A 23,331-nucleotide genomic window follows, 5' to 3' on the forward strand; every position below is an offset into this window, starting at 1 on the left:
GGTTGATGGCGGTGGCCCACCTGCTGTGTTCCCAACTTCGCAGGGCTGACCAGCTCTTTTGGGATCAGGAGTTGGGGTGCTCGTGAAGGGCGCCAGGAAAAGTTTGGTTGGAGTGAAATCACCTATGAACGAATATGCCTAAAGAACATCCCAAGTCTTCTAAAAAGAGCCTCGTGAGTTTGTATTTTCTCCAAATGTATATTTCACCTAGCAGTCAGAAACCAGAAGAGCTGTGCTTGTTATTACTCTGATAGAACTTGCCTGGCCAGCCATCATGGGCTTGAATAGCAACAGTTCAAATCCCCTTCGGGGTAAGACCCTTGAGAAATATCTCTGCCTTGTCCTTGCACAGCTTGCTGAGTGGTTTTGTGGAAATGAAACCCCTGTTGAAGGGGTGCTTGAACTGCATTCTCCATTTGAGACCACTGGCAACCCTGATCTGCCCCAGTGAGAAGCGTGTATTTACTTTTGGGCCAATACTTCCCTTTTTTTTAAGTTTAAACTTTGTTTCTTAGGAGTTCCCTTTGTGGCTCTGCGGTAATGAACCCAACTAGTATCCATGAGGATGTGGGTTCAATCTCTGGTCTCACTCAGTGGGTTAAGGATCAGGCATTTGCCATGAGCTATGATGTAGGTTACAGATGTGGCTCGGATCTGGCTGTGGCTGTGGTGTAGGCTGGCAAATGCAGCTCTGATTCCTCAACTCCTAGCCTGGGAACCTCCATATGCCGTGGGTGCAGCCCTAAAAAGACCAAAAAACAAAACAAAACAAAATAACAAAAATGTTAAAAAAAAAAAAAAAAAAACAGAATAAACTTTGTTTCTTAAAGAGCGGCGCATCCACTAAGCTTTATTATGTGATGTTTCCCAGTTTGCAGTGATTGAACAACTAGTGCGGCTTCTCAGCTTGATGATGAAGAGCCTTTTGCAGGCAGAATGCCTAGGTCAGGATCCAAGCCCTTGTCCTTATTAGTCCTGACTTTGGGCAAGCTTCCTCGGCTTCTCTGTGCCTCAGTTTCCTCCTCTGTAAAATGGGGATGATGGTAATTACCCCTCCCAGAGGCTGGTCGGGGGATGTAATGAGATAAGTCGGCACTAGGGCCTTGTGTTTCCATAGATCAGATGCTCTTACTATTGATGCTGATGTTTTTTTCGACGGCCCAACATGGCTTAAGAGGTGAGGGAACTGAAGGAAGTACCTCAGCTACGGTGACACAGCAACAAAACAGCAGGCCCGGCTGGGCTGTCCTGTCTCTTTCTGCTGGTTCTTCCCTCTGCGCCTTCAGGCTACCACCCAACTGCTGTCCTGGGGTCCTCAGGGTCTTCTTGGTCTTCTCTTGGGGGTGGGGGTCAGCGGAAGAGAAGGAGGGAGGGGGGTGTGGAGGGGAGGGAGGGAGGAAGAAGAAGAAGGGCGGGGTTGGGAGCGAGAGATCAATCGGGAGCCACAAAACTCTTAAGCCCAGAAACCTTGGGAACTTTCCAAGTGACAAAAGCAGAGAAATTCCATATATCAGTAGGCAGCAAAGGGATCAAAGGAACAGGATGTAAATCTTCAGGCCGCTCCCTTTGTGCCTCTTAGTTACCCCTCTGTGGAAGGACCCAGCTGAGTTTTGTAAGCAAAGCTAGACATTTCCTATTATAATGAAACTTAAAATAGCACAGATTCCCTCTGGGTGGAACACATGCACAAGCTTGCTTTCAAGGCCAAGGGGATCATGCTTTCAAAAGAACTTTGAAACTGTAGGTGCCTTGGTAAAGATGAAGGTGTGAGGGTCCTACCTCGTCCTCCCTCTAGAGCAGTGCTTCCCCAAAGCCATGTGCTCATGAGTCAGCTGGGAAACTGAATGTAAACCTCAGCTTTTGAGTCAGTGGTGTGAGCTGGGGGCTGAGAGCTGCATCTCTCATGAACTCCTGGTCCATGGACCATTCTGAGTATCCAGGACATAGGCTATTGAAGTGCTGTCACTTTGGCTGCACGAGAATCAGGACGGCCACCCTGCTGTCTCCCTGAGCCGTGCCCAGTGTCCCTGTCCCTAGGGCAAAAGGGTAGATAAAGGCTTTTATACCCCTCCCTTCTCCACTGAATTCTTGACCTGTTTAAATGAAGAGATAAGCCAGAGAGTCCCTCATAAAATACATGGCCCGTAGCCTCTGGAGTGACACTTCTTGTCTTTAAAAGGAGAGGCCACCCTTTTTAATGAGGAGTAAAAACCTGCAGAGACAAAGCTGAAGGATGTTCAGACTTTGGTTTGCATTCACTCATATTCCTCTAAGGGGAAATTTCAGCTGATAATTAAGCTGAAGTAGCTCCCCCCAAGGGTTCATTAAGAAAGCCTTAAATGTTTCTTCTGTGGGCCATTTAGGTGTAATTAAAATTCTCATCTCTGAAGTTAAAATTTGCCAGGCGAGAACAAGGCTTGGCTAGGATGTGGACAAATTCGATCCTTCATGTTGTTGCTGGGGGTGTCCCTTGGTGCAGCAGCTTTAAGACATAGTCTAGCATTTCCTTGAAGACTTTAACACGGTTACCATGTGGCTCAGCAATTCCATTCCTGGGTCCATACCCATTAAACTGAAAACAGATGTTCACACAAACACTTGAACCCAAAATGTTTTAGCAGCATTATTCATCATAACCAAAAAGTAGAAACGATCCAAATGTCCATAACCGATGAATGGATAAATAAAATGTGCTTTATGCATCCAGTGGAAGGAATGAAGTACTGCTTTGTGCTACAACATGGATGAATCCTGAAAACATGCCAAAGAAAAGAAGCCAAGTGCAAAAGACTGCGTATTATATGATTCCATCCTGATGACATGTCCAGAATAGGCAAATCCATAGACACAGAAAGCAGATTAGCGATTGCCAGAGGTGGGGGTAAGGGGTTGGAGCATGGGCTTGAGGAGTGAACGCTAATGGGTATGAGGATTTTTTTTTTTTTTAGGTTGATGAAAATGTTCTGGAATTAGATAGTGATGTTGGTGGCACTGCTTTGTTTTATACTCAAAACAACTACATTGTACATTTTAAAATGAAGTCACATGCCGTAAAATATATTTCAATGAAAAGATTGGAATCTGCTCATGTTTCTTCAGTCTTTAATTTGTTTTAATTGAATTATAGCTCTGGAGTTCGCGTCGTGGCTCAGTGGTTAATGAATCCGACTAGGGACCACGAGGCTGTGGGTTCGATCCCTGGCCTCGCTCAGTGGGTTAAGGATCCGGCATTGCCGTGAGCTGTGGTGTAGGTTGCAGATGCAGCTCGGATCCCGCGTTGCTGTGGCTCTGGCGTAGGCTGGTGGCTACAGCTCCGATTCGACCCCTAGCCTGGGAACCTCCATATGCCTTGAGTGTGGCCTTAAAACCAAAAAGAAAAAAAAAAAAAGAAAGAAAGAAAGAAAAAAGAATTATAGCTCAGCATGCATTTGTTTAAATGGTCATCACAAAATTTCTCAACCTGGGAACTGTTGACATTTTGTCATGTTGAGTTATTGACGGATTAGACTAGTCAGGGAACCGTGTGTTGTGGGGAGATGTTCTGTGCATCCTGGGATGTTTAGCAGCATCTCTGGTCTTTACACTTTAGATCCCAGGAGAATCTATCTACCCCTCCTCTGTGAATAATCAAAAGTGTCTCCAGATGTTGCCAAATGTCCCCTGGGTGGGGGCAGAATCACCCCTAGTTGAGAACTGCTGGTTTATCTTGAGTCTTCCTACCAAAAGCCGAGATCCATGAGGATTTTCTTTTATTCACCATGTGTTTCTCAATACTTAGAACAGTGTCTGGCACATAAACACCCTCATATCATAGTACATATAGGAGTGAATTAATATGTGTATCTATAGCTGGAGTAGTTTATGAAAATATATAAGCATAGACCTAGATGCCCACCTGCAGTCCAGACCAGCTCCCACCAGGCACCTGGACTGCCACGCTGAGGATGCCCGCGTTTACCAGTCACTGCACGAGAAAGGAAACCTACTCACTGTCATTTCCAAATCCAGGTTCTGTCAGTGACTCATTGCAGTTTCCCACCCAACCTTACCCAACTTTCCACTTGAGTATTTTATTAAAAGTTGGCTCTGCTGCTCGTTCACATTCAGAGCCTAAATGCTAATGACTTGTTGCTGCCAAACTCTGCTTTGGGGATTATCACTTCTGTGGAAGGTGCCAAAATGTTAGCAGCTCAAGTGTGAGCATTAGACAAGGCTGGTCTTGGATTTTTTTTTTTTTTTTTTTTTTTTCTGTCTGCAACTGTCTACAACTCTCTTTTTCTGGCGTTCTTCCTCTTTTTTCTTTTTTTAAATTAAAGTGTAGTTGATTTACAGTGTTGTGCTCATTTCTACTCTTTTTTCTTTTTTTAATAAAGTGTAGTTGATTTACAGTGTTGTGCTCATTTCTACTGTACAGCAGAGTGACCCAATCATCCCTATGTATACATTCCTTTCCTCATACCATCTCCCATCATGCTCTGTCCCAAGAGATTGGATGTAATTCCCTGTGCTGTTCAGTAGGCCCTCATTGCTTTTCTAGTCTAAATGTAATAGTTGCGTCCACCAACCCCAAACTCCCTGTCCATCCCACTCCTTCCCCTCTCCCTCCTCTCTCTCTCTTTCTTTCATTGCTTCCACAGTGGTGGTTCCCACCTAATCTCTGCTAGCCTGTCTTTTCTGAACATTGAGACAAATCCTTTTATTAAGCAGCGTGTCCCAGACTCTGCCTTGCCTTGTGTGGATGCGGCTGTAGTGACTGGTGACATTTTCTTGGGTGTTTACTTCATGCTTGATGTTTTGCTACGTACTTTAACGTATACCCCATTTATTCCTCACAGCCCATTTTATAGATGCGGAAACTGAGATACAGAGAGCTCTTGCCCAGGATCACGCATTACTGATAAGCAGCAAAGTGCAGATTCACACCCAGTTAGTCTGAGCCCTTAAAGATTGTGTCTCGCCTCTCCAGTATCCTGCTTTGTGTTACACTTTATCATTGGACTGCCCATGCCTGTCCCTCCTCTACGCTTTAGTAAAGCTGTAAGCTTGGAAGTTTTGTTTAATTGTTAAAAATCGTGGCCATTTGGAATAAGGACCAGATTTTCTGATGTTAAAGCTGTAAAATGACTGGATATCCAGATGCAACACACGATCGTGTAATGTTCCCACCTTGCCTTTCTGTGCAAGGGCGTTTACTCCACTCATGATTAAGAGCTTCTTCTAGGCACAGGGCTGGGGATATGAGAGAGGGATGACAAGGCTTTCTTCTCCAGCAGCTAAAGGAGAATTGACAAAATGATGCTGTTCTTTTTGCTGGTTGTTGGTTGGGTTCACGTGTAAGGTAACTAGATTGAATGCATACGTGGTATGGAGCTCAGATGGAGCTGGGCTGTTAGGAACCTGCTGACAGAGTCGTCTCATTGTAATATTTGTGCTTTATTTCTTCCGCATTTGTACAGCTTGATTGCTTTTTTTTTTTTTTTTTTCTTTCTTTTTAGGGCCTAACCTGCAGCATTTGGAGGTTCCCAGGCTAGGGGTTGAACCAGAGCTACAGCTGCCAGCCATGGCCACGGCCACAGCCATAGCCATGCCAGATCCTAGCAACATCTGCAACCTATACCTACAGCTCACAGTAATGCCGATTGTTAAGCTACTGAGTGAGGCCAGGGATCAAACCTGCATCCTCATGGATACTATTTGGGTTTGTTACTGCTGAATCACAATGGGAACTCCTGTACAGCTTTCTTAAAAACAAAACAGACCTAAATCAGTACACTGACCATGTGGGTTTTCCTTAATGTGATGATTGATTTAGCAAACTCAGACTATATATATTTTGTCCCAGAATAGATAATGATTTTCTTTCTTTTTTTTTTTTTTTTTTGTCTTTTTGCCATTTCTTGGGCCGCTCCCGCAGCACATGGAGATTCCCAGGCAAGGGGTCAAATCGGAGCTGTAGACACTGGCCTACGCCAGAGCCACAGCAACGCAAGATCCCAGCCGAGTCTGCAACCTACACCACAGCTCACGGCAATGCCGGATCCTTAACCCACTGAGCAAGGCCAGGGATCGAACCCGCAACCTCATGGTCGGAACCATGGTTCCTAGTCGGATTCGTTAACCACTGAGCCACGACGGGAACTCCGATAATGATTTTCTGACTAAAATTCTATAGCAAGGATATATGATTAAATAAAAGAATACTTCAAGGGTATCAGAGTATTTAATCAAAATGTTCAATAGATACCAAAATAACTATGTCTTGATAGTTATTCTTTCTTATTTTATATTTTGCTTTTCTAAATCTAGCCCACAGATTTTTTTTTATGATAGAACATGGTATACAATAGTATATGTAATGTATATTGTAAAATACATTTTAAATACAGTAAGAGAAAGTATAGAATATAGTATAAGGCATTGAGGATTTTACTAGACCTTCTTTTCTTTCTAATTCATTGCTGAAGAACCCTTGTTATTTCTCTGGATATGCCCATAGAACTTTTAAGTTTTCCCAGTTTTAGGGGTTCCTGATGTGGCTCAGTGGAAACGAACTTGACAGTATCCATGAGGACGCAGGTTGGATCCCTGGCCTCTCTCAGTGGGTTAAGCCGCGAGCTGTGGTGTAGGTTGCAGACATGGCTCAGATCCCGCATTGCTGTGGCTGTGGCTGTGGCGTGGCTGTGGCTGTGGCGTAGGCCAGCGGCTACGGCTCCAATTTGACTCATAGTCTGGGAACCTCCATATGCCTGGCGTGTGGCCCTCAAAAGCAAAAAGGAAAGAAAAGTTTTCCCAGTTTTAGAACAGTCGTATGATATTTGTGTGTGCCCATATGTGTTGTGGATGGAGTATTGGTTCTTTTTTCAAGATCAGATCTGAAGTTTAAAATCTGAATGACAAGAGTTCCCTGGTACCTTAGCTGGTTAAGGATCCAGCACCGTCCCTGCTATGGCTTTGGTCACTGCTGTGGCACGGGTTCCATCGCTGGCCTGGGAACTTCTACGTGCCATGGGCACGGCCAAAAACAAACAAAAACTCTGAATCATAGCCTTTCTTTTTTGCATCATGGGGCATTCTAGACTGAGTACTGGCGCTTGTCAGTTGTTTTTCTTATCCTTGGGACAGTGTATCTTAAACCTTTTAAACTGGCTCCTCCTTTGGCCTCACACTATATCTGAAAACTCTTTTGAAGTCACACATCATATTCTGTATAATTAAAGTGATTTGACACATTCTTCTTCAAAGCATGTTAGCCAAAAATGCCCAACTATCTTAAATAGTCAATTCAATTTCATGCAGAGTTGAGATGCTTTTTTATGGCAGTGGGTATGACGTGCATTTATTGTATTAAACACTGGGATGTACCATGGTGAAAATACTTAAGTTATAAAAACCGAAAACAAAACCCTAGAGAACAGGTTGAGTATCACATACTCAATGTACATATATATAACTTACCTGCATTAATCCTGCCCCCACATTGGTCTCCTTAGGATGTCTGGGCACCAACTGGTTCATCTGAAAACTTTCATTGAAGTAAAAGGTCAAATATTTCTTTTTCCAGTATGTCCTGTATTTCAAGAAAACTAAATTGTCATTGAGGGGATTTTTTTTCCCCCTCCGGAAGAATTCCAACAAATAAATAAAAAGGAAATAATAGATTAGGCTGCCACCATTTTACAAACCCCAAATCAAAGGATAATCCAAACGGCGACTGTCAGCGCTTGCTCAGGTCACAGAAAATGAGCCAACTGATACTGTATGTCTCCAGTAACTATACACGACATCACTTTGGAAGTAGCCTTCCCAAAAACTGAACCTGTATGAAACCAAGCCTCTAGACCTAGTTACAGTATGTTGACTTTTTTTTTTTTTTTTTTTTTTGGATTTTGATTTACACAAATAATTTTAAAATGATTACCTTTATGAAGCCGTTGGAAATGTGAACACCAGTGCTTAAAAGTTTGGCATTACTCAAGAATTATCGTTAACCATCAGGTGCGGAGTTCCTGTCCTGGTGAAGTGGAAACAATCCAGCTAGCATCCATGAGGATGCGGGTTTGATCCCTGGCCTCGCTCAGTGGGTTAAGGATCCGGCATTGCCGTGAGCTGTGGTGTAGGTCTCAGACGTGGCTCATATCTGGCATTGCTGTGGCTGTGGTGTAGGCCGGCAGCTACAGCTCCGATTGGACCCCTAGCCTGGGAACCTCCATATGCCTCAGGTGTGGCCCTAAAAAGACAAAAATAAATAAATGTTTCAGGTGTGATAATAGTATTATATTTTTGTAAAGAGCTATTGTATTTGAGAAATATAGAAATATTTATGAATGAAATGAGATTTGCTTCAAAACAAAAATGGCTCATAAGAATATAGATGAAATAAGATTCACATTGAAGTTAGACTTGGTATAGGATACAAAGGATTTCACTGCATTATTTCTACTTTGTAAAGTGCTTATCTTTTAAATACATGTATAGAAAAATTTCGAGATGAAAAATATAAATGATAATCCAGTTGTGTGGGGGAAGGGTTAGAGAGGGTGAATTTATAGATTAATAAGATCTGTGACCTTGAGATGTTGTCCTTGGTTGCTTTTTGTTTTGGTTTTGTTTTTAGCTTAAAAAAGATACTGTAATGAACATAGAAGTATATTTATCTTTAAAGGAGTGTTTTCATTTTCTTCAGATGAGTACCCAGGAGTGGAATTGCTAGATCGTATAGTAGTTCTATTTTTTGTGTGCTTTTTAGGGCCATACTTGAGGCATATGGAGATTCCCAGGCTAGACGTCTAATCAGAGCTACAGCTGCTGGCCTGTGCCACAGCCACAGCAACACCAGATCCAAGCCACGTCTGCGACCCATACCACACACAGCAATGCCGGATCCTTGACCCACTGAGCAAGACCAGGGATCAAACCTGAAACCTCATGATTCCTAGTTGGATTCGTTTCCGCTGTGCCACGTTGGGAAGGCCTGTATTTTTCATTTTTTGATGACTCTCTGTACTGTTTTCCATAGAGGCTGCACCAACTGTAGTCCCACCAATACTGTACTAGAGTTCCCTTTGCCCCATACCTTTGTCAGCACTTGAGATTGGTTGTCTTTTTGCTAATAGCTGTTCTGACAATTGTATCTTACTGTGGTTTTGATTTCCATTTCCTCGACGAGTGATATTGAGCATCTTTTCATGTGTCTGTTAGCTATCTCTATGTCTTCCTTTGGAAAAATGCCTGTCTAGATCCTCTGCCTATTTTTTAGTCTTTTTTTTTTTTTTTTAAACATTGAATTGTATGAGTTCTTTGTATATTTGGGGTATTAACCCCTTCTCAGATTTGTTTTTTGCAAATATCTTCTTTCATTCAGTAGCTGGCCTTTTTGTTTTGTTCTGTTTTGCTTATAGTTCTCTTTCCTGTACAAAAGTTTTTTAGTTTGATTAGGTCCCATATGATTATTTTTGCTTTTTGTTTCTCTTGCCTTAAGAGACGTAATCAAAAAAATATTACTAAGATTGTCATCAAAGAGCATATTGCCTAAATTTTCTTCTAGAAGTTTTCTATTTTCAGGTCTTACCTTTAAATCTTGAATCCACTTTGAGTTTATTTTTGTATATGATGTGACAAAGTAGCCTAGAGGGCTTCTTTTGCAGGTAGCCATCCAGTTTTCCCAACACCATTTGTTAAAGAGGCTGTCCTTTCTCCATCATGTATTCTTGCCTCTTTTGTCATAGATGAAATGCCCACATACATGTGGGCATAAATGGCTGTCATCATTGTCTATGTCCCCAGGGTGAGCTCCAGTCGTCTCCTGCCTCTCTGGGAGACTCTCCAAGATCAGCAGGTGGGCCTGACCCAGGCTTCTTTCAAATTACTTCTTCTGCCCTGGATCCCAGAGCATGTGAGATTTTGTGCACATCCACAGCCCTCTGCTCCTTCTGACAGTAAGCCTGCTGGCCTTCAAAGCCAGATATTTTGGGGCCCCATCTTCCTGGTGCAGGACCTCTGGGCTTGGACCCCTCCCTTCTTGGAGACTATCTTTGCAGTTGTAATTGTCCTCCTGTTTGTGGGCTGCCTACCTGGAGTCTGGGTCTTCACTCTACCACGTCTCCGCGCCTCCTACCTGACTCCTTGTGGTTCCTCCTTTACAGCTCCGGTTGTCGATGATCTTTTCTACTTGTGTTCTCGTCTTTCCCATCGTGGCGCAGTGGTGAACGAATTCGACTAGAAACCATGAGGTTGCGGGTTCGATCCCTGGCCTTGCTCAGTGGGTTAACGATCCGGCGTTGCCGTGAGCTGTGGTGTAGGTCGCAGATGCGGCTTGGATCCCTTGTTGCTGTGGCTGTGGCGTAGGCCGGCAGCTGCAACTCCGATTCCACCTGTAGCCTGGGAACTTCTCTGTATGCCGCATATGTGGCCCTAAAAAGCCAAAAAAAACCCAACCAAACAAACAAAAAAAACCCACCAAAAAAAAAAAAAAAAACCATTTTTAAGGCTGACTTTGCCCTTATAAATATTTAATCACATAATATCCACAGGAGCCTAAAGCCTAATCGTCCATCCTGTGGATGCTCACCGCACACAAAATACCCAACACTCGGGTCATTCAAGGTCCCGGCAGGAAATGGGTAGCACCCTCAAATAGGAAAATTGATGCACGTTTAAGAAGAGAACTGTTTACAAACCTGTGGTCAGATGAAACCAGCAAGGCTGGGAAAGCAGCCCTGGCTGGTAAGAGTGGAAATGTATTTCACCACCACCGTCACCACCCACACCTGAAGAGGCGAGAAGAACATTCAGAAAGAGCTGCAGCTGTCACTTTGGAAGACCTGGGCCCCAGGGCTGTGAACTCCACAGAGGAAGGAGAGGAAGGCAGCTGCTGCCAGTGTGCGGCCCTGCAGGGAGGGGGTAGAGGGGCCCTGAACTCTTCCTTCTCATCTCCCGTCTCTTGTAAGTGCCTCCTATTGGTCGATCCCAACCAGAAGCCAAAGGACGAGGCAGCCCATTGGATGCAGTGCACTAGAGAAGCCTGCCTCCAGGATAATAGACCCAAAGGGTCAAGATGAAGGGCAAACCTGGAGGGGCAGACAGATGATGCACAGCATTAGGGAGTGGTATTCCCTGAGAGCAGACCTATATATCCTGTTTCTTGGCTTTGCTCCTTCCTGTTTCCTGGAAATGTGTGCTTGGAGAGAAGGAGCGATGATACATAGTGGAGTTCTTTGTCTGTCTGGAAAGATGAACCAGAAACTTCTGGATAAAATGATCAACTCTTCTCAATGTCCTGCTTTTTTATGCTTATCCCAATGCCCAGTGTGTTTTAGAAGGTAGAACAGCAGTTATAAGTGACATCAGACTGCAACAAACCCCTGGAACTGACTCTTCTTTCCGAAACACTGCAAAATATGGTATGTTTGGTTGAGTCACATCAACTAAGAATGATTTTACTAGCTAAAATATTGATATTAGATTTTGTAATATAAAAGGACCAGCTCTCCTTATAGAGTTGGCTGTTTCTAATTATTTATATTTGTACTTGTTCATTTTATCTATAAGAGTAGTGAGTGCTGAAATTTTAGGTAAAATATATGAGGATAAAATTGTGAATTGGGAAAAGACTCTCACTGTCTTTTCCTAGGACACAATGTTTGGCAAGAGCGTAGTTGGAGATTTCCCAGAATAAAAGAAAAAGTCACTTCCTGATCTAAAGTAAAGAGAGAGGGCAAAACAATGTCTCATTCATGAAAACACACACACAATTTATTTAAAACATATGCATTGAAACCTTAATGAACTGGATCCCTCAATAAAGTAGACATGAAAGATGGGTTGCTATACGCTGAGCCCGGGGATTCATTTTATTTTATTTTTTCATTTTTTAAAGTGGTATTGAAGTGCTGTTGGTTTACACGATTGTGATCATTTCTGTACAACAGAGAGATTCGGTTAAACATGTACACACATCCGTTCTCTTTTATGTTCTTTTCCCACCTAGATGATCACGGAATATCGGGTAGAGTTCCCTGTGCAATACACCAGGGAGACTTCGTTTTAAAAAGCAACATGTAAGAAAGTTTCTTTCATCAGATTGGATTGGATATTGAGTCTGACTCCCTAACGCCTCACTTCTCTGGCCTTGTCATGATCACTGACTTTCCAAATAATGATCCTGAAACCCCACAACTCCCATATCCATAGACCAGCTCGTCGAGTTCATTAGGCCACATTTATCAGGTGCAGTAGTGGCCTACAGTGATGTTATATTGTCACCTGTGTCTGCAGCATTGATCCCCTGTGATTACAGTATGCAATCCAGAGGTAATCCGAGAAGACTCAGAGTAGAAAAAACAGAACTAACCTCATAAAGAGAGGTTAGTAACTAGAAGAGGCACACGGAGAGTTTCTGGGGTGCCAGCAGGAGGTACGAGGAGGGATTTGGGGTCTCCAGCCATGTTCTGTTTCTTCAGTATGAACATAAGAGGGGCCTGCTCCACCCGTTAAATTTTAGCAGGTGCTCCAACTATAATAGGTGTAACTCTCTTATGTTAAACTTCAGTCAAAAGTTCTATATCTGTACACACTTGTATGTTGTGTGGTGGGTTTGTGTGTGTGCATAATGTGTGTTCATGTGCTAATTACTAATCCTGGTACTTTTATCTTTAGCCTGGGCTATGGCTGCCCCCTTGTCCAGATCATTTTGATTGAGTGCTCCCCTAGTCATAGGAAATGCTGAGTGAACAGCTTAGAAGCAAATGCATAGACACTAAGACAAGAAGATAGGGAGTTCCCGTTGTGGCTCAGTGGGTTACAGAGTTGACATAGTGTTTGTGAGGATGCGGGTTTGATCCCTGGCCTTGCTCAATGGGTGAAGAATCCAGTGTTGCCCCAAGCTGCAGTGTAGGTTGCAGATGTGACTCGTGACTCGGATCCGCTGTGGCTGTGGTCTAGGCTGGTAGCTGTGCTCCGATTTGACTCCTAGCCTGGGAGCTTCCATGTGCTGGCCCTAAAGAGAAAGAAAAAAAAAAAAGAAAAGAAAATGAATGTCAATAAATATTAGGGTTTAATAATCTGGGACATGCAGATTAATAGATTGGAGAGCAGAGTTCAGTAATTGAGGTGGTGATTTCCTGTCCCCAAGAGCAATTAAATTACGTTAACATATCCTGTTCATAAGGCTGGGGAAACCTGAGTTTAGAAACCTTCCACTACGATCAAAGGGTTCACTGCTTAAAGATGAACTTTACTTACTGTCAAGTTAAGTTACCCCAGCCATGCTGAAAACAGAGATAACATTGTACTGCCTTTTAGGGAGGGTCTTTTGGAGAAGCTGGATTTAATCAGGAATTCCATTTACACAGGTCACCAGCACATTCCCAAGTCATTCCATATGATCAAAGTTTCACTGTAATGTGTAATCACCTACAATGTGGGTTTTGACTGTAAAGAAGCATTACGCAGAAATTGCTGCTCAAATGCAGAAATAGTTGCTGTGACCAGAGCCGGGTAGATTAAAATGAGAGAGTGTTAGTGCTAGAGGGAACAGCAGATATCATCTGATTCAATCCCCACACTTTACAGTGGAGGAGATGTAAGCTCAGAGAGGTTAGACTGACTTCCCCACGTACACAGCCGATGAATGGCCGATTAGCCACCAGACCTGATGTATCTGCATTTGCTGACCTGCCCACCTTCACTCAGCCTTGTTCTCTGGAGCAGAGGTGTGGGGTCAAGCTGACTTGGGTTCACATTGGTCAAGCCCTTGGATTTGCTAGTTGGGTATGACCCTGGGCCCCTGTGACAAGTCCTGTCCTGTGAAAAAATATGCCTAGTTATTAATTCAGAGGTACAGATACTAAGGTGCTGCACAGCAAGTATCCTGAGAAGGTAACTCCCTAAAACAGAACTGAGGCAGGAGGAGACTATGAGGCTCATTAACCCCCTTCTCTAGAAAGGAGGCTGAGAAGAGGGAAGACCTCCAGGGTGGAGATCTTCCCATGGTTTTTGCCTTCTCAGCCTCTGGGCCTGAATGCCCAGGGGAACTGTGCTTTTCTTCCGCCTGCAGAAGTGCCCTGGACCCTTGGCATCTTTGAGGATGATGGGTGTGGCATTAGGATGTTATCCTTTTCTAATGGCAAGTCTAAACATGCTGAGTGCAGGTCGTACTCCCAAGTGGCATTGAGTAGTGGAGCCCAGTTGTGGGCTTTCGTCAATGCTGTTTGCACCTGACTAAGTGTAGACACCTGCCATCTAATGGAGGCTGTGTTAGGACTCCCCTCAAAAGGCTTTCATGAGAATGAAGAGAGATACTGTATTAAAGTAGATGGTAAGATAATGTATGAAAGTGCGTAGTTGGCACACATTAGCTACTTAACAAAAGTTTTGTACACCGATTGTTATTTATCTAGAACACAACAATGAACTTGACCTTGCTGCTATCCAAGAACCTTGAACATCGTTTGACTTAGACAAGTTTTTCTTTATAGAATGGATTACTTAAAAAGTATGGCTTTGGTGAAGCCCTAGACAACACAGGAAAAAGTGATGAATTACCTATTTTAGGAATTGAATCCAGTTGGGACTCTTTGGCTGTTGTTCCCTAAAGAGACAAGGAGTATAGTTGAATCTTACTTTTTTTCAAGCCTGGTCTTTAAGGTGAAAGACCCAAGATCTAGCTTCTAGTCTCTTACTTAGTAAAAAGTGTCAGTGGGTAAATTATCAGATGGCTTTGAGCGTCCATTTCCTCATCTTTGAAATGAGCTTGATAACGATACCTACTCACTAGGTGGTTGTGGAGCTCAAATGAGAGAAGGCATATACCAAGAGGTTAAAAAAAAAAAAAAAATCCAACAAAAAACCATCATTGGAGAGGAGCTCTGAAGAATGGAAATCTTAAGGCGATTGTGTTGCCTCTTTTCCAGCTTTCATCTTGCTGCTACGAAAGGACACGTGGAATGTCTCAGGGTCATGGTTACACATGGCGTGGATGTGACAGCCCAAGACACTGCCGGTATGTAGTTTTTATCTTTAAAGTTGGCAGGCCAGCAGGAGGGTGGGTATCTTAAAGGTTAATTACATGTTCATGGTGGGAATTTTATGGTCTACAGATAAGCTGAAAGTCTCCTCCAATGGCTAGGTTCTGACATGGTTTCATTATTTGTGCCTTTATAGGGGTTTTCATCTTATATGTGGTTTATCAACTAGAAACTTTGTGCTTCTGATCCGTCATTAAAAAACTTTATTTTTGGAGTTCTGGTGTGGCTCAATGGTAACGAACCTGGCTAGTATCCATGAGGGACATGGGTTCCATCCCTGGCCTTGCTCAGTGGGTTAAGGATCTGGCGTTACCATGAGCTGTGGTGTGGGTTGCAGACGTGGCTCGGATCCCGCGTTGCTGTGGTGTAGGCTGGCAGCTACCGCTCTGATTTGACCCCTAGCCCAGGGATTTCCATATGCCGTGGGTGTGGCCCTAAAAAGATTAAAAAAAAAAATCATTTTCTAAACTTATATGTATGAGAGTTCCTTGGTGTCTGGTGGTAGGACTCAGTCCTTTCACTACCTGGGTTCAATCCAATCCCTGGTCTGGGAGCTGAGATCCCACATGAAGCCACTCATGCCATGGCTGGAAAAAAAAAAAAATATATATATATATATATATGTGTGTGTGTGTGTGTGTGTGTGTGTATGGTCCATACAGCCCTTCCTAATTTTTGTTCCATGAATCATGATATGAAGTAATGAATAGAGTGAATCCTGTAGGCACTCTTTTCATCAACTAGCTGAGATGAGCTGTCTGGACAGAAGCCATGATCTTCATATGGACCAGCTGCCAGGAGGGGAGCAAAAGGGGACAGGGGGAAAGGGGAAGAAAGAAAAAAATAGCGCGCACACACACACACACACACACACACACTCCAGCTCTATCCTCTGAAATTCAGACTCCATCAGGGGAAAGGGGAAGAAAGAAAAAAATAGCACACACACACACACACACACACACACACACTCCAGCTCTATCCTCTGAAATTCAGACTCCATCAGGGAAAAGGGGAAGAAAGAAAAAAAATAGCGCGCGCGCGCGCACACACACACACACACTCCAGCTCTATCCTCTGAAATTCAGACTCCATCATCTGAACATTTCCAGCCAAATGGCAATTTTTGTAAAGCTCCCAAGTGATTCTAACGTGAAGCCGGTGTTGCTAAATGATGATCAAGGCACATAGTGAGAAAAGGAAGCATAGTCTTACCTTTGAACGTTGTTCTACAGAAGGGAGCCCCTGGGGTCCCCAGTCTGGGATTCTGTCCCTGTTGACCACACCAAAAGACCGAAGCAGCTACTGCTAGCTTTTCAGTTCTTTTTTGTACTTGAAAACCTTTGTCTTGTAATAGGGTTTTGTTAGTTTTTGCTGAAATAGGAAATCAGTCTATTCTGTAGTCTTTATTTAGGCTTTTCACTAATCCATAATGGATCCCTTTCCATGTGCCCCCGCCCCCCCCAAAAACTACCACTGACACCTCATCATCTTGGAGGCAGTTTGGTCAATCAGGTAGGTAATTGCGAAGATACAATTATTACTCAAAATATGGTTGGAAAACTTGCGTTTCCACATTATTTTCAAAAAGTCTATGGCTCTCGAAATAAAAAAAAATCGCAGCATTTGGGACTCTTTATTTTTGAGAATAGATTTGTTTTTTTTTTTAGGACAGGCCAAGAGCCACTTGAAGTCAAGTCAGGTAAATGAGGTGTCAAACTGGAAAAACCATTTTTGGTCAAAAATAGGGAGTGATTGACGTAACAGAATGATTTTCCCAAGTCACAGAAAGCTCCAAAAAAATATTTTGAGAAATGGCAATGCCAGTGGAAGATTGAATGGTTTCCTTAAGTGACTCCCTTGAGGGAAATACTAATTTATGTTGCTAATTACAGTCGCCTTTAATCCCAGGACCCAGTTATTTTGTTTTTAAAGTTTATTGTTACTGCTTCTGAAGTCATACTACCTACACAGAGTATGATTGGTAAAGTCCCCGTGATGAGAATATACGTCCTCCTAAGTAGATAGACTTTCTCTCTAAGAAAATCATAATCTCAAAGAATTTGTTAGAGTGACTCAATTGGAGCTGTTACACAGTCTTGTTTCGCTGTATTTGATGTTAAGAAAGATTAGACAGGAGTCTAGTTATTTCATAATGTATTTCGTAACATCGTAACCAAATGTCTCTCCCCCATGTTTTGATTAAAGGGGAAAAGGTTTCTTTAATACACGCTCATTGTAGAAAATTTGGGAAATGCAGACAGCTGTCATGAAGATAACCAGTGCTTCTGCTCCTATCAAGAAGAAAACAATTGTACTGTTGTGCTATTTTTCTTACCAGATTTTTCTGGCACATTTGTACATAGCTGAGATCACAGTACATAATGAACTCTACATTCTGCCTTTAAAAAAATTCCTGCACTGAAAGCTCTTAAGAGAGTTTTAAGAGTTCCCTTGTGGCATGGCAGGTTAAGAATCTGGCACTTGTTACTGCAGAAGCTCAGATTGCTGCTGTGGCGTGGGTTCAGTCCCTTGCCCAGGAACTTCCATGTGCCGTGGGTGTGGCTAAAAAAATATATATTGTTTTCAGTGGCCATCTAACATCATGTGGGATTTGCTACCCCAGCCCCAATTCAGTTTCTGAGAACCTGGCGAGTCAGGCACCGAGTCCTAGACACCCCCACGCAGTGCCTGCTTCTTTGTGGACTGAAATGATGGTGCCCTCCAATAGGCCACACTGGAGGGGATGCTGCAGACCCATTCTGGACTCCTTCTGGGCTGGTCAGTGGAAACACTCCTTTTTTTTTTTTTCCACCTCTAATCAAAATTGGTGGAATCCACAGCACTTTGTCGCCCCGGACCACGGTCCAAACATTCCATGAGTTGCAAATATCCCACATCTGCCAGTCACTTCTCTCTCACCTGACATCTTTAGCAAGGACGTCAGCACTCTGGTCCCGGGCTTATTGCTTGGCTTTGGTCTGAGTGAGACACTGACTTCTCGCGATTTCTTGAAAGCCTGCAAAGAGAATGCAGGAAAAGCTGCAGGGGTAAGTGTGCATGGCAGGTCTGTTGTGTTATCTAGAGCAGCACTTCTCAGCCTTTTCTCTGTCACCACAAAACAAGATACACGTGATGGCCTTTACGGCTCACGTCCTTCCTGTTGGTTATCTCACCTCCTCCCATCTCTCCCTCTGAAGAGTGTGTGTCGCAATCCACAGGACGGACAAGGGCATTTGTCACCATGCGTTAGTGGTCTTTTGTAGCCCCAAACACTGGAGGAATGGGTGAATTAAATGGCTCGGCTGTTACAGGGATTGTCTTTTCAGTAAACTTGCCTTAAGAATTGCCACATTACTTCTGAGATAGAGTCCTCCTCAATCCCAACACGCACCAAGAACTTGCACAAAAATCTGTTACCATAAACTTACTAACTGCCCTGAAGAGTGGCTGAAGGGAACAAAAAACTGCTTTCAAAATATATTATTACACTGACCTTTTTTTAATCCCTTTTATCCATAAAGCCTAGGATAGTTTTTAAACTGGTTATTGGATTTGAAGCAAAGCATTCTTGGCATCTATTTCTTTTCTTTTCTTTCTTTCTTTTTTTTGTTTTGTTTTATGGCTGCACCTGCAAGATATGGAAGTTCCCAGGCCAGAGATTGAATCCCGAGCTGCAGCCACAGCAACACCAGATCCTTTAACCCACTGTGTGGGGCCAGGGACTGAACCCACACCTCCGTAGCAACCCAAGCCACTGCAGCTGAATTCTTAACCCCATGCACCATGGCGGGAACTCCATCTCTTCCTTCTTTAACCGCTATCCTTCTACACCAGATGCTTGGAAGTCTGATGAGAGAATTTTCATAAATGCTTTACAATCTTAGGAACAAAAGGGTAAGGCCGTGGCTATAGGAACAATACAGCATTTCAGTCATCATGTGAGGTGGCTTCTGAGGCTTAGGTGAGATGACATGTGTGACCCTCTTAGTAGCGCCCAACCCACGGGGAAGGCTCGCTGCCTTAGGCTTCTGTGTTAGATTATTGCTTCATCGCCCACACCACCTTCATTCTCTTTCAGACATGAGGCTTTGAAAGGTTTCACATATTTAAAAAACAAACAACAGAAGCTTTGAATATCACCAAGCCACCTGTTCTCACGGTACAAATCTGAAAACTCCTCACATTGGGGGAAGCTCATGACTCATGTTTTTGGTTTGGGGGGGGTGTCCTTATTCCTTATTGCCCGTTTGCCCAGTAAGCCATAGGCGTATATGTAGCCTTCAGCTGGGAGTCTGCACCTAAGCTCATAGCGCTGTCTTTGAACAGGACCTAGGTTATTTATCCAGCTCCTTTCATTGCTTTGTTTGTGCTTATTCTTCTCATACGTAAGAAGTGGTATTTCTCTCTGCTTCTTTAAAATCACTTCTCCCAGATTCCGAGGTTTTCCAAGGTATGTTTTTGTCTTTCGATGCCTGTAGTTAACACCCAGAAGAATGAGATACATTCTTAAACAGAAGCATAGACAGAACATTGGAAAAAATTTTTAAAAAATCTTCTATTTTTTCATTTGTTTTTGGCCACTCTTGAGGCATGTAGAAATTCCCAGGCCAGGGATCGAACCTGCATCTGCCACAGCTGCAGCAGTGCAGGATCCTTAACTGGCTGCACCACAAAGGAACTTCTGATTCGTCTGTTATCAGTGCTTTTTTGTTTTTTGTTTGTTTGTATTTAGCCATGCCTGTGACATGTGGAAGTTCCCAGGCCAGGGATCAAACCCACACCACAGCCAGGAACCCAAGAGGCTGTGGTGACAATGCCGGATCCTTACCCTGCTGTGCCTCGGTGGAACTCCTATCTGTGCTTTTTTGAAGCCTTAGCTTCCAGGCTCCCATTATTGGCAAGTATATTCATTTGAAACAATGTGACCCAGTGGCTAATTAAGATAGGCTTTTTCTCTCTCTTCTTCGAAAGTCCCAGATTGGTGCGGCAGCTCAGCTCCACACAGAGGGACGCAGACTTGGTTGCTCCACCATCCAGGATGTTACCTTGGTTCTGATGGCCCAGGATGGCTCTGCCTGAGGCTGCATCCCAGCAGTGGGTGGAAGGGCAAGAAGCCCAGGACCAGAGGACACATTCAGATCCCACTGGATGCAGAATCATCTGGAGCCATACCTGGCTTAAGGGAAGCTAGGAATTCTGGGCAGCAGTTTGTCTAGTTAAAACTGTAAAAGGTTTTAGGGAGTTCCCATCTTGGTGCAGTGGAAACGAATCCAGCTAGGAACCATGAGGTTGCCCATGAGGTTTCGGGTTTGATCCCTGGCCTCGCTCAGTGCCTTAAGGATCTGGCGTTGCCGTGAGCTGTGGTGTAGGTTGCAGACGCAGCTCGGATCCCTCGTTGCTGTGGCTCTGGCGTAGGCTGGCGGCTACAGCTCCAATTCGACCCCTAGCCTGGGAACCTCCATATGTCGTGGGTGTGGCCCTAAAAATACAAAAGACGAACAAACAAACTATAGAAGATTTTAAATGAAAAAAAAAAAAAAAAAAAACACCAAAACTATAGAAGCTTTTGCTGTAGAAGGAGTGGGAACAGAGATTGAAGGATGATGTGCAATTTCAGTCACACTCCATACCTTAAATTTTCTCTGATCTCTTTGCCCAGAGTGAGGCCTGGGGTATGGAAATATCATAATGCACAGAGGTCTCAGGAAGGGAAACTTGAGAACCTTACTCTTTTGTAGGGTTTCAGGTATGGGTTTAGCTTGTGTTTGCATTTCTGGGTGGCCCTCCATTTCATTATGCCCCTAATCCCGCTCAAATAGGACACCACCTGAGGACCTGGAAGGTCATAGTCATCTTAAAACTCAGGTCCTTTAGTGGGTGGGACACTTAAAATGTAAATTGCAAAGATAGCCCATTGAGTGTATTTTGTATTTTCATTTGAAGTAAAACCAAAAAATGATCGTATGATTTTTAGTTCTTATTGTTCACATGTGTGTTTGGGATGTCAGAGGGGCCAGCCGTATACAGTGACTGGCATCACTGGCCATGAAAATATTTCAAATGACACACACACACGAAAAAAAAAAAAAAACTTTTGCTTGTATATAAAATACTATGCAAATTTATTTTTGTACATTACAGGATGATTTCAAAACTCCATTGAATAGTATGAATGGTTATTAGAAATACCTTTTTCGACCTCAAATATAATCTGAACCGTTTTGCTGTACACCAGAAACTAACACAATATTGTAAATGAACTATGCTTCAGTTGGAAAAAGACGAATAAATAAAAATTTTTACAGATACCTGTTTTATGGAGTTCCCGTTGTAGCTCAGTGGTTAACGAATCCAACTAGGAACCCTGAGGTTTCGGGTTCCATCCCTGGCCTCGCTCAGTGGGTTACGTGAGCTATGGTGTAGGTCGCAGATGTGGCTTGGATCCCGCGTTGCTGTGGCTGTGGTGTAGGCCGGTGGCTACAGCTCCAATTAGACCCCTAGCCTGGGAACCTCCATATGCGACCCTAGAAAAGACCGAAAAAAAAAAAACCTTTATTCTCTGGTCTTCTCTCCCCTGGGACTATAACTAGGTGAATAGAGTTGTGCTCCAGTGATTAAAAACTTGCTATAAAGGTAAGGATTTCTAAGAACAGTGTTGTTTAAACATATTTAAAATTGTGAATAAAAACCAAATGAATTGATGCTTTTATGTTTCTATTCATCATTCTGAAACTCTGGTTTTTAAGTGGCTATTTTAAACTTTATCTAGTTGATTATCATTTAATTCCCTTTATTTTTATTTTTATTTTTTTTGTCTTTTTTGCTATTTCTTTGGGCCACTCCCGCTGCATATGGAGGTTCCCAGGCTAGGGGTTGAATCGGAGCTGTAGCCACCGGCCTACGCCAGAGCCACAGCAACGCGGGATTCGAGCCGCGTCTGCAACCTACACCACAGCTCACGGCAACGCTGGATCGTTAACCCACTGAGCAAGGGCAGGGACTGAACCCGCAACCTCATGGCTCCTAGTCAGATTCATTAACCACTGCGCCACGACGGGAACTTCCCCTTTATTTTTCTAAATGCCTCTTAATCATCTGAAACTATGATTTCTCAAACTTCAGCTTTTTGGTGTCTGTTAGCTTTGTTGTGTCTTAGGACTTCATTGATTTAAAACCAAGTACCCTGCACTTAAAGAGTATGCCCACATGCCCCTCAGTAACCCCTCCACTGTCTAAGTTAATTCTCCGTTTCTGTAGAGATCTCACACCACTGCATAGATGGTGACTATCAGAGGGAGTTTGGGGGAAGGTGTTCCATGGCCACAGTGGCTGGGCCATTCTTCTTAGACTCAGTAACAGGATTCTTAAACCACCTGGAATAGCCCACAACGTTTGACTTATAAATAGCAGTGCTCTTTTTACTTACAGGCAAAATTCTGCTGAAATGCACTTGAATTAGGGTCGCCCTGCTATTTTCCTGTAGGGAAATTGCTTCCTGACATTTCAGACAGATCCACAGCTGAAGGGGGCCAGACTTATGCACTGGTTTGTTACCTTGAGGTTCTGTCCCTGCTATAATATATTCTCTCCAGAACATTCTGCCTTTGGAGAGAGAATTTTATTTTAATAGTAGCCGTGAGAGACATCTCACTCCAGGGGATTTTGCATCATTTGAATTTTGAGACAGTTTTAAGTGAAAAATGCTTTTGTGCTCCTGGTTAGGAAGACACATCATAGGGCCAAGGAATAAAAGAATTTTGTTTCTCTAGAAACACAGCACTTATTTCCAGATATGACTAGAACACTCGGAGTGAAAATGAAAGCCTGCTATTTATTTATTCTGTGACGAGTTGTATAAATCTCCCTCCCCTCTTGTCTTTGGAGAACCGTGCCTTTTTCCAATGGGTGCTGTTTGTGTAGAATAGCTTTTGTCCACAGGACAGACAAAAGTTAATGCATCGCATGCACGGCATAAACAGTCTACTTACAATCAGGATGGCTTCCAAAAGTTCAGCTGTAAGGCATTTATTTAAAACACAGAATGTGCTTGTCCTTAAAGCACTGGTAAAAAATGATGGCTGAGGGCAGGCTAACCCACCAAAGCCTCTTTAATGCATCCTGCGAGTGAGCTCACTGATTGTGTGTTAGACCTCCTGAAAGCAGGGGAGCAAGGGGAAGAGAAGGGCTTTGTCTTCCTCCTCCCAAGGGTCTCTTTCCCTCCTTTCCTGATCTTCCTCATCCTCCTCCATTTGGGGAGGGGGTCACGGGATTCCCTCCTCTCAGTGTTCTACCCCCATCAAAGAGC

At 43.4% G+C, this 23,331-nt stretch overlaps 1 protein-coding gene across 30 annotated transcripts in view; it reads left to right on the plus strand.

Moving 5' to 3' along the window:
• The window catches only part of RAI14 (retinoic acid induced 14), a 169,451-nt gene that overhangs the window by 118,526 nt on the left and 27,594 nt on the right, over window positions 1–23,331 (plus strand). For 19 of the 30 annotated variants that reach the window (XM_085001479.1, XM_085001495.1, XM_085001481.1 and 16 more), the window contains 1 exon segment: window positions 14,910–14,998. In XM_085001479.1, coding sequence (XP_084857605.1) covers window positions 14,910–14,998 — 89 coding nt within the window. 30 annotated transcript variants of the gene reach the window in all.

Source organism: Sus scrofa, chromosome 16 (genome assembly GCF_054392235.1).
Source record: "Sus scrofa isolate SSC_HxYL_T2T_F1_AM1 chromosome 16, Sscrofa_HxYL_maternal_Yorkshire_Landrace_v2.0, whole genome shotgun sequence".
Lineage (NCBI taxonomy): Eukaryota > Metazoa > Chordata > Mammalia > Artiodactyla > Suidae > Sus > Sus scrofa.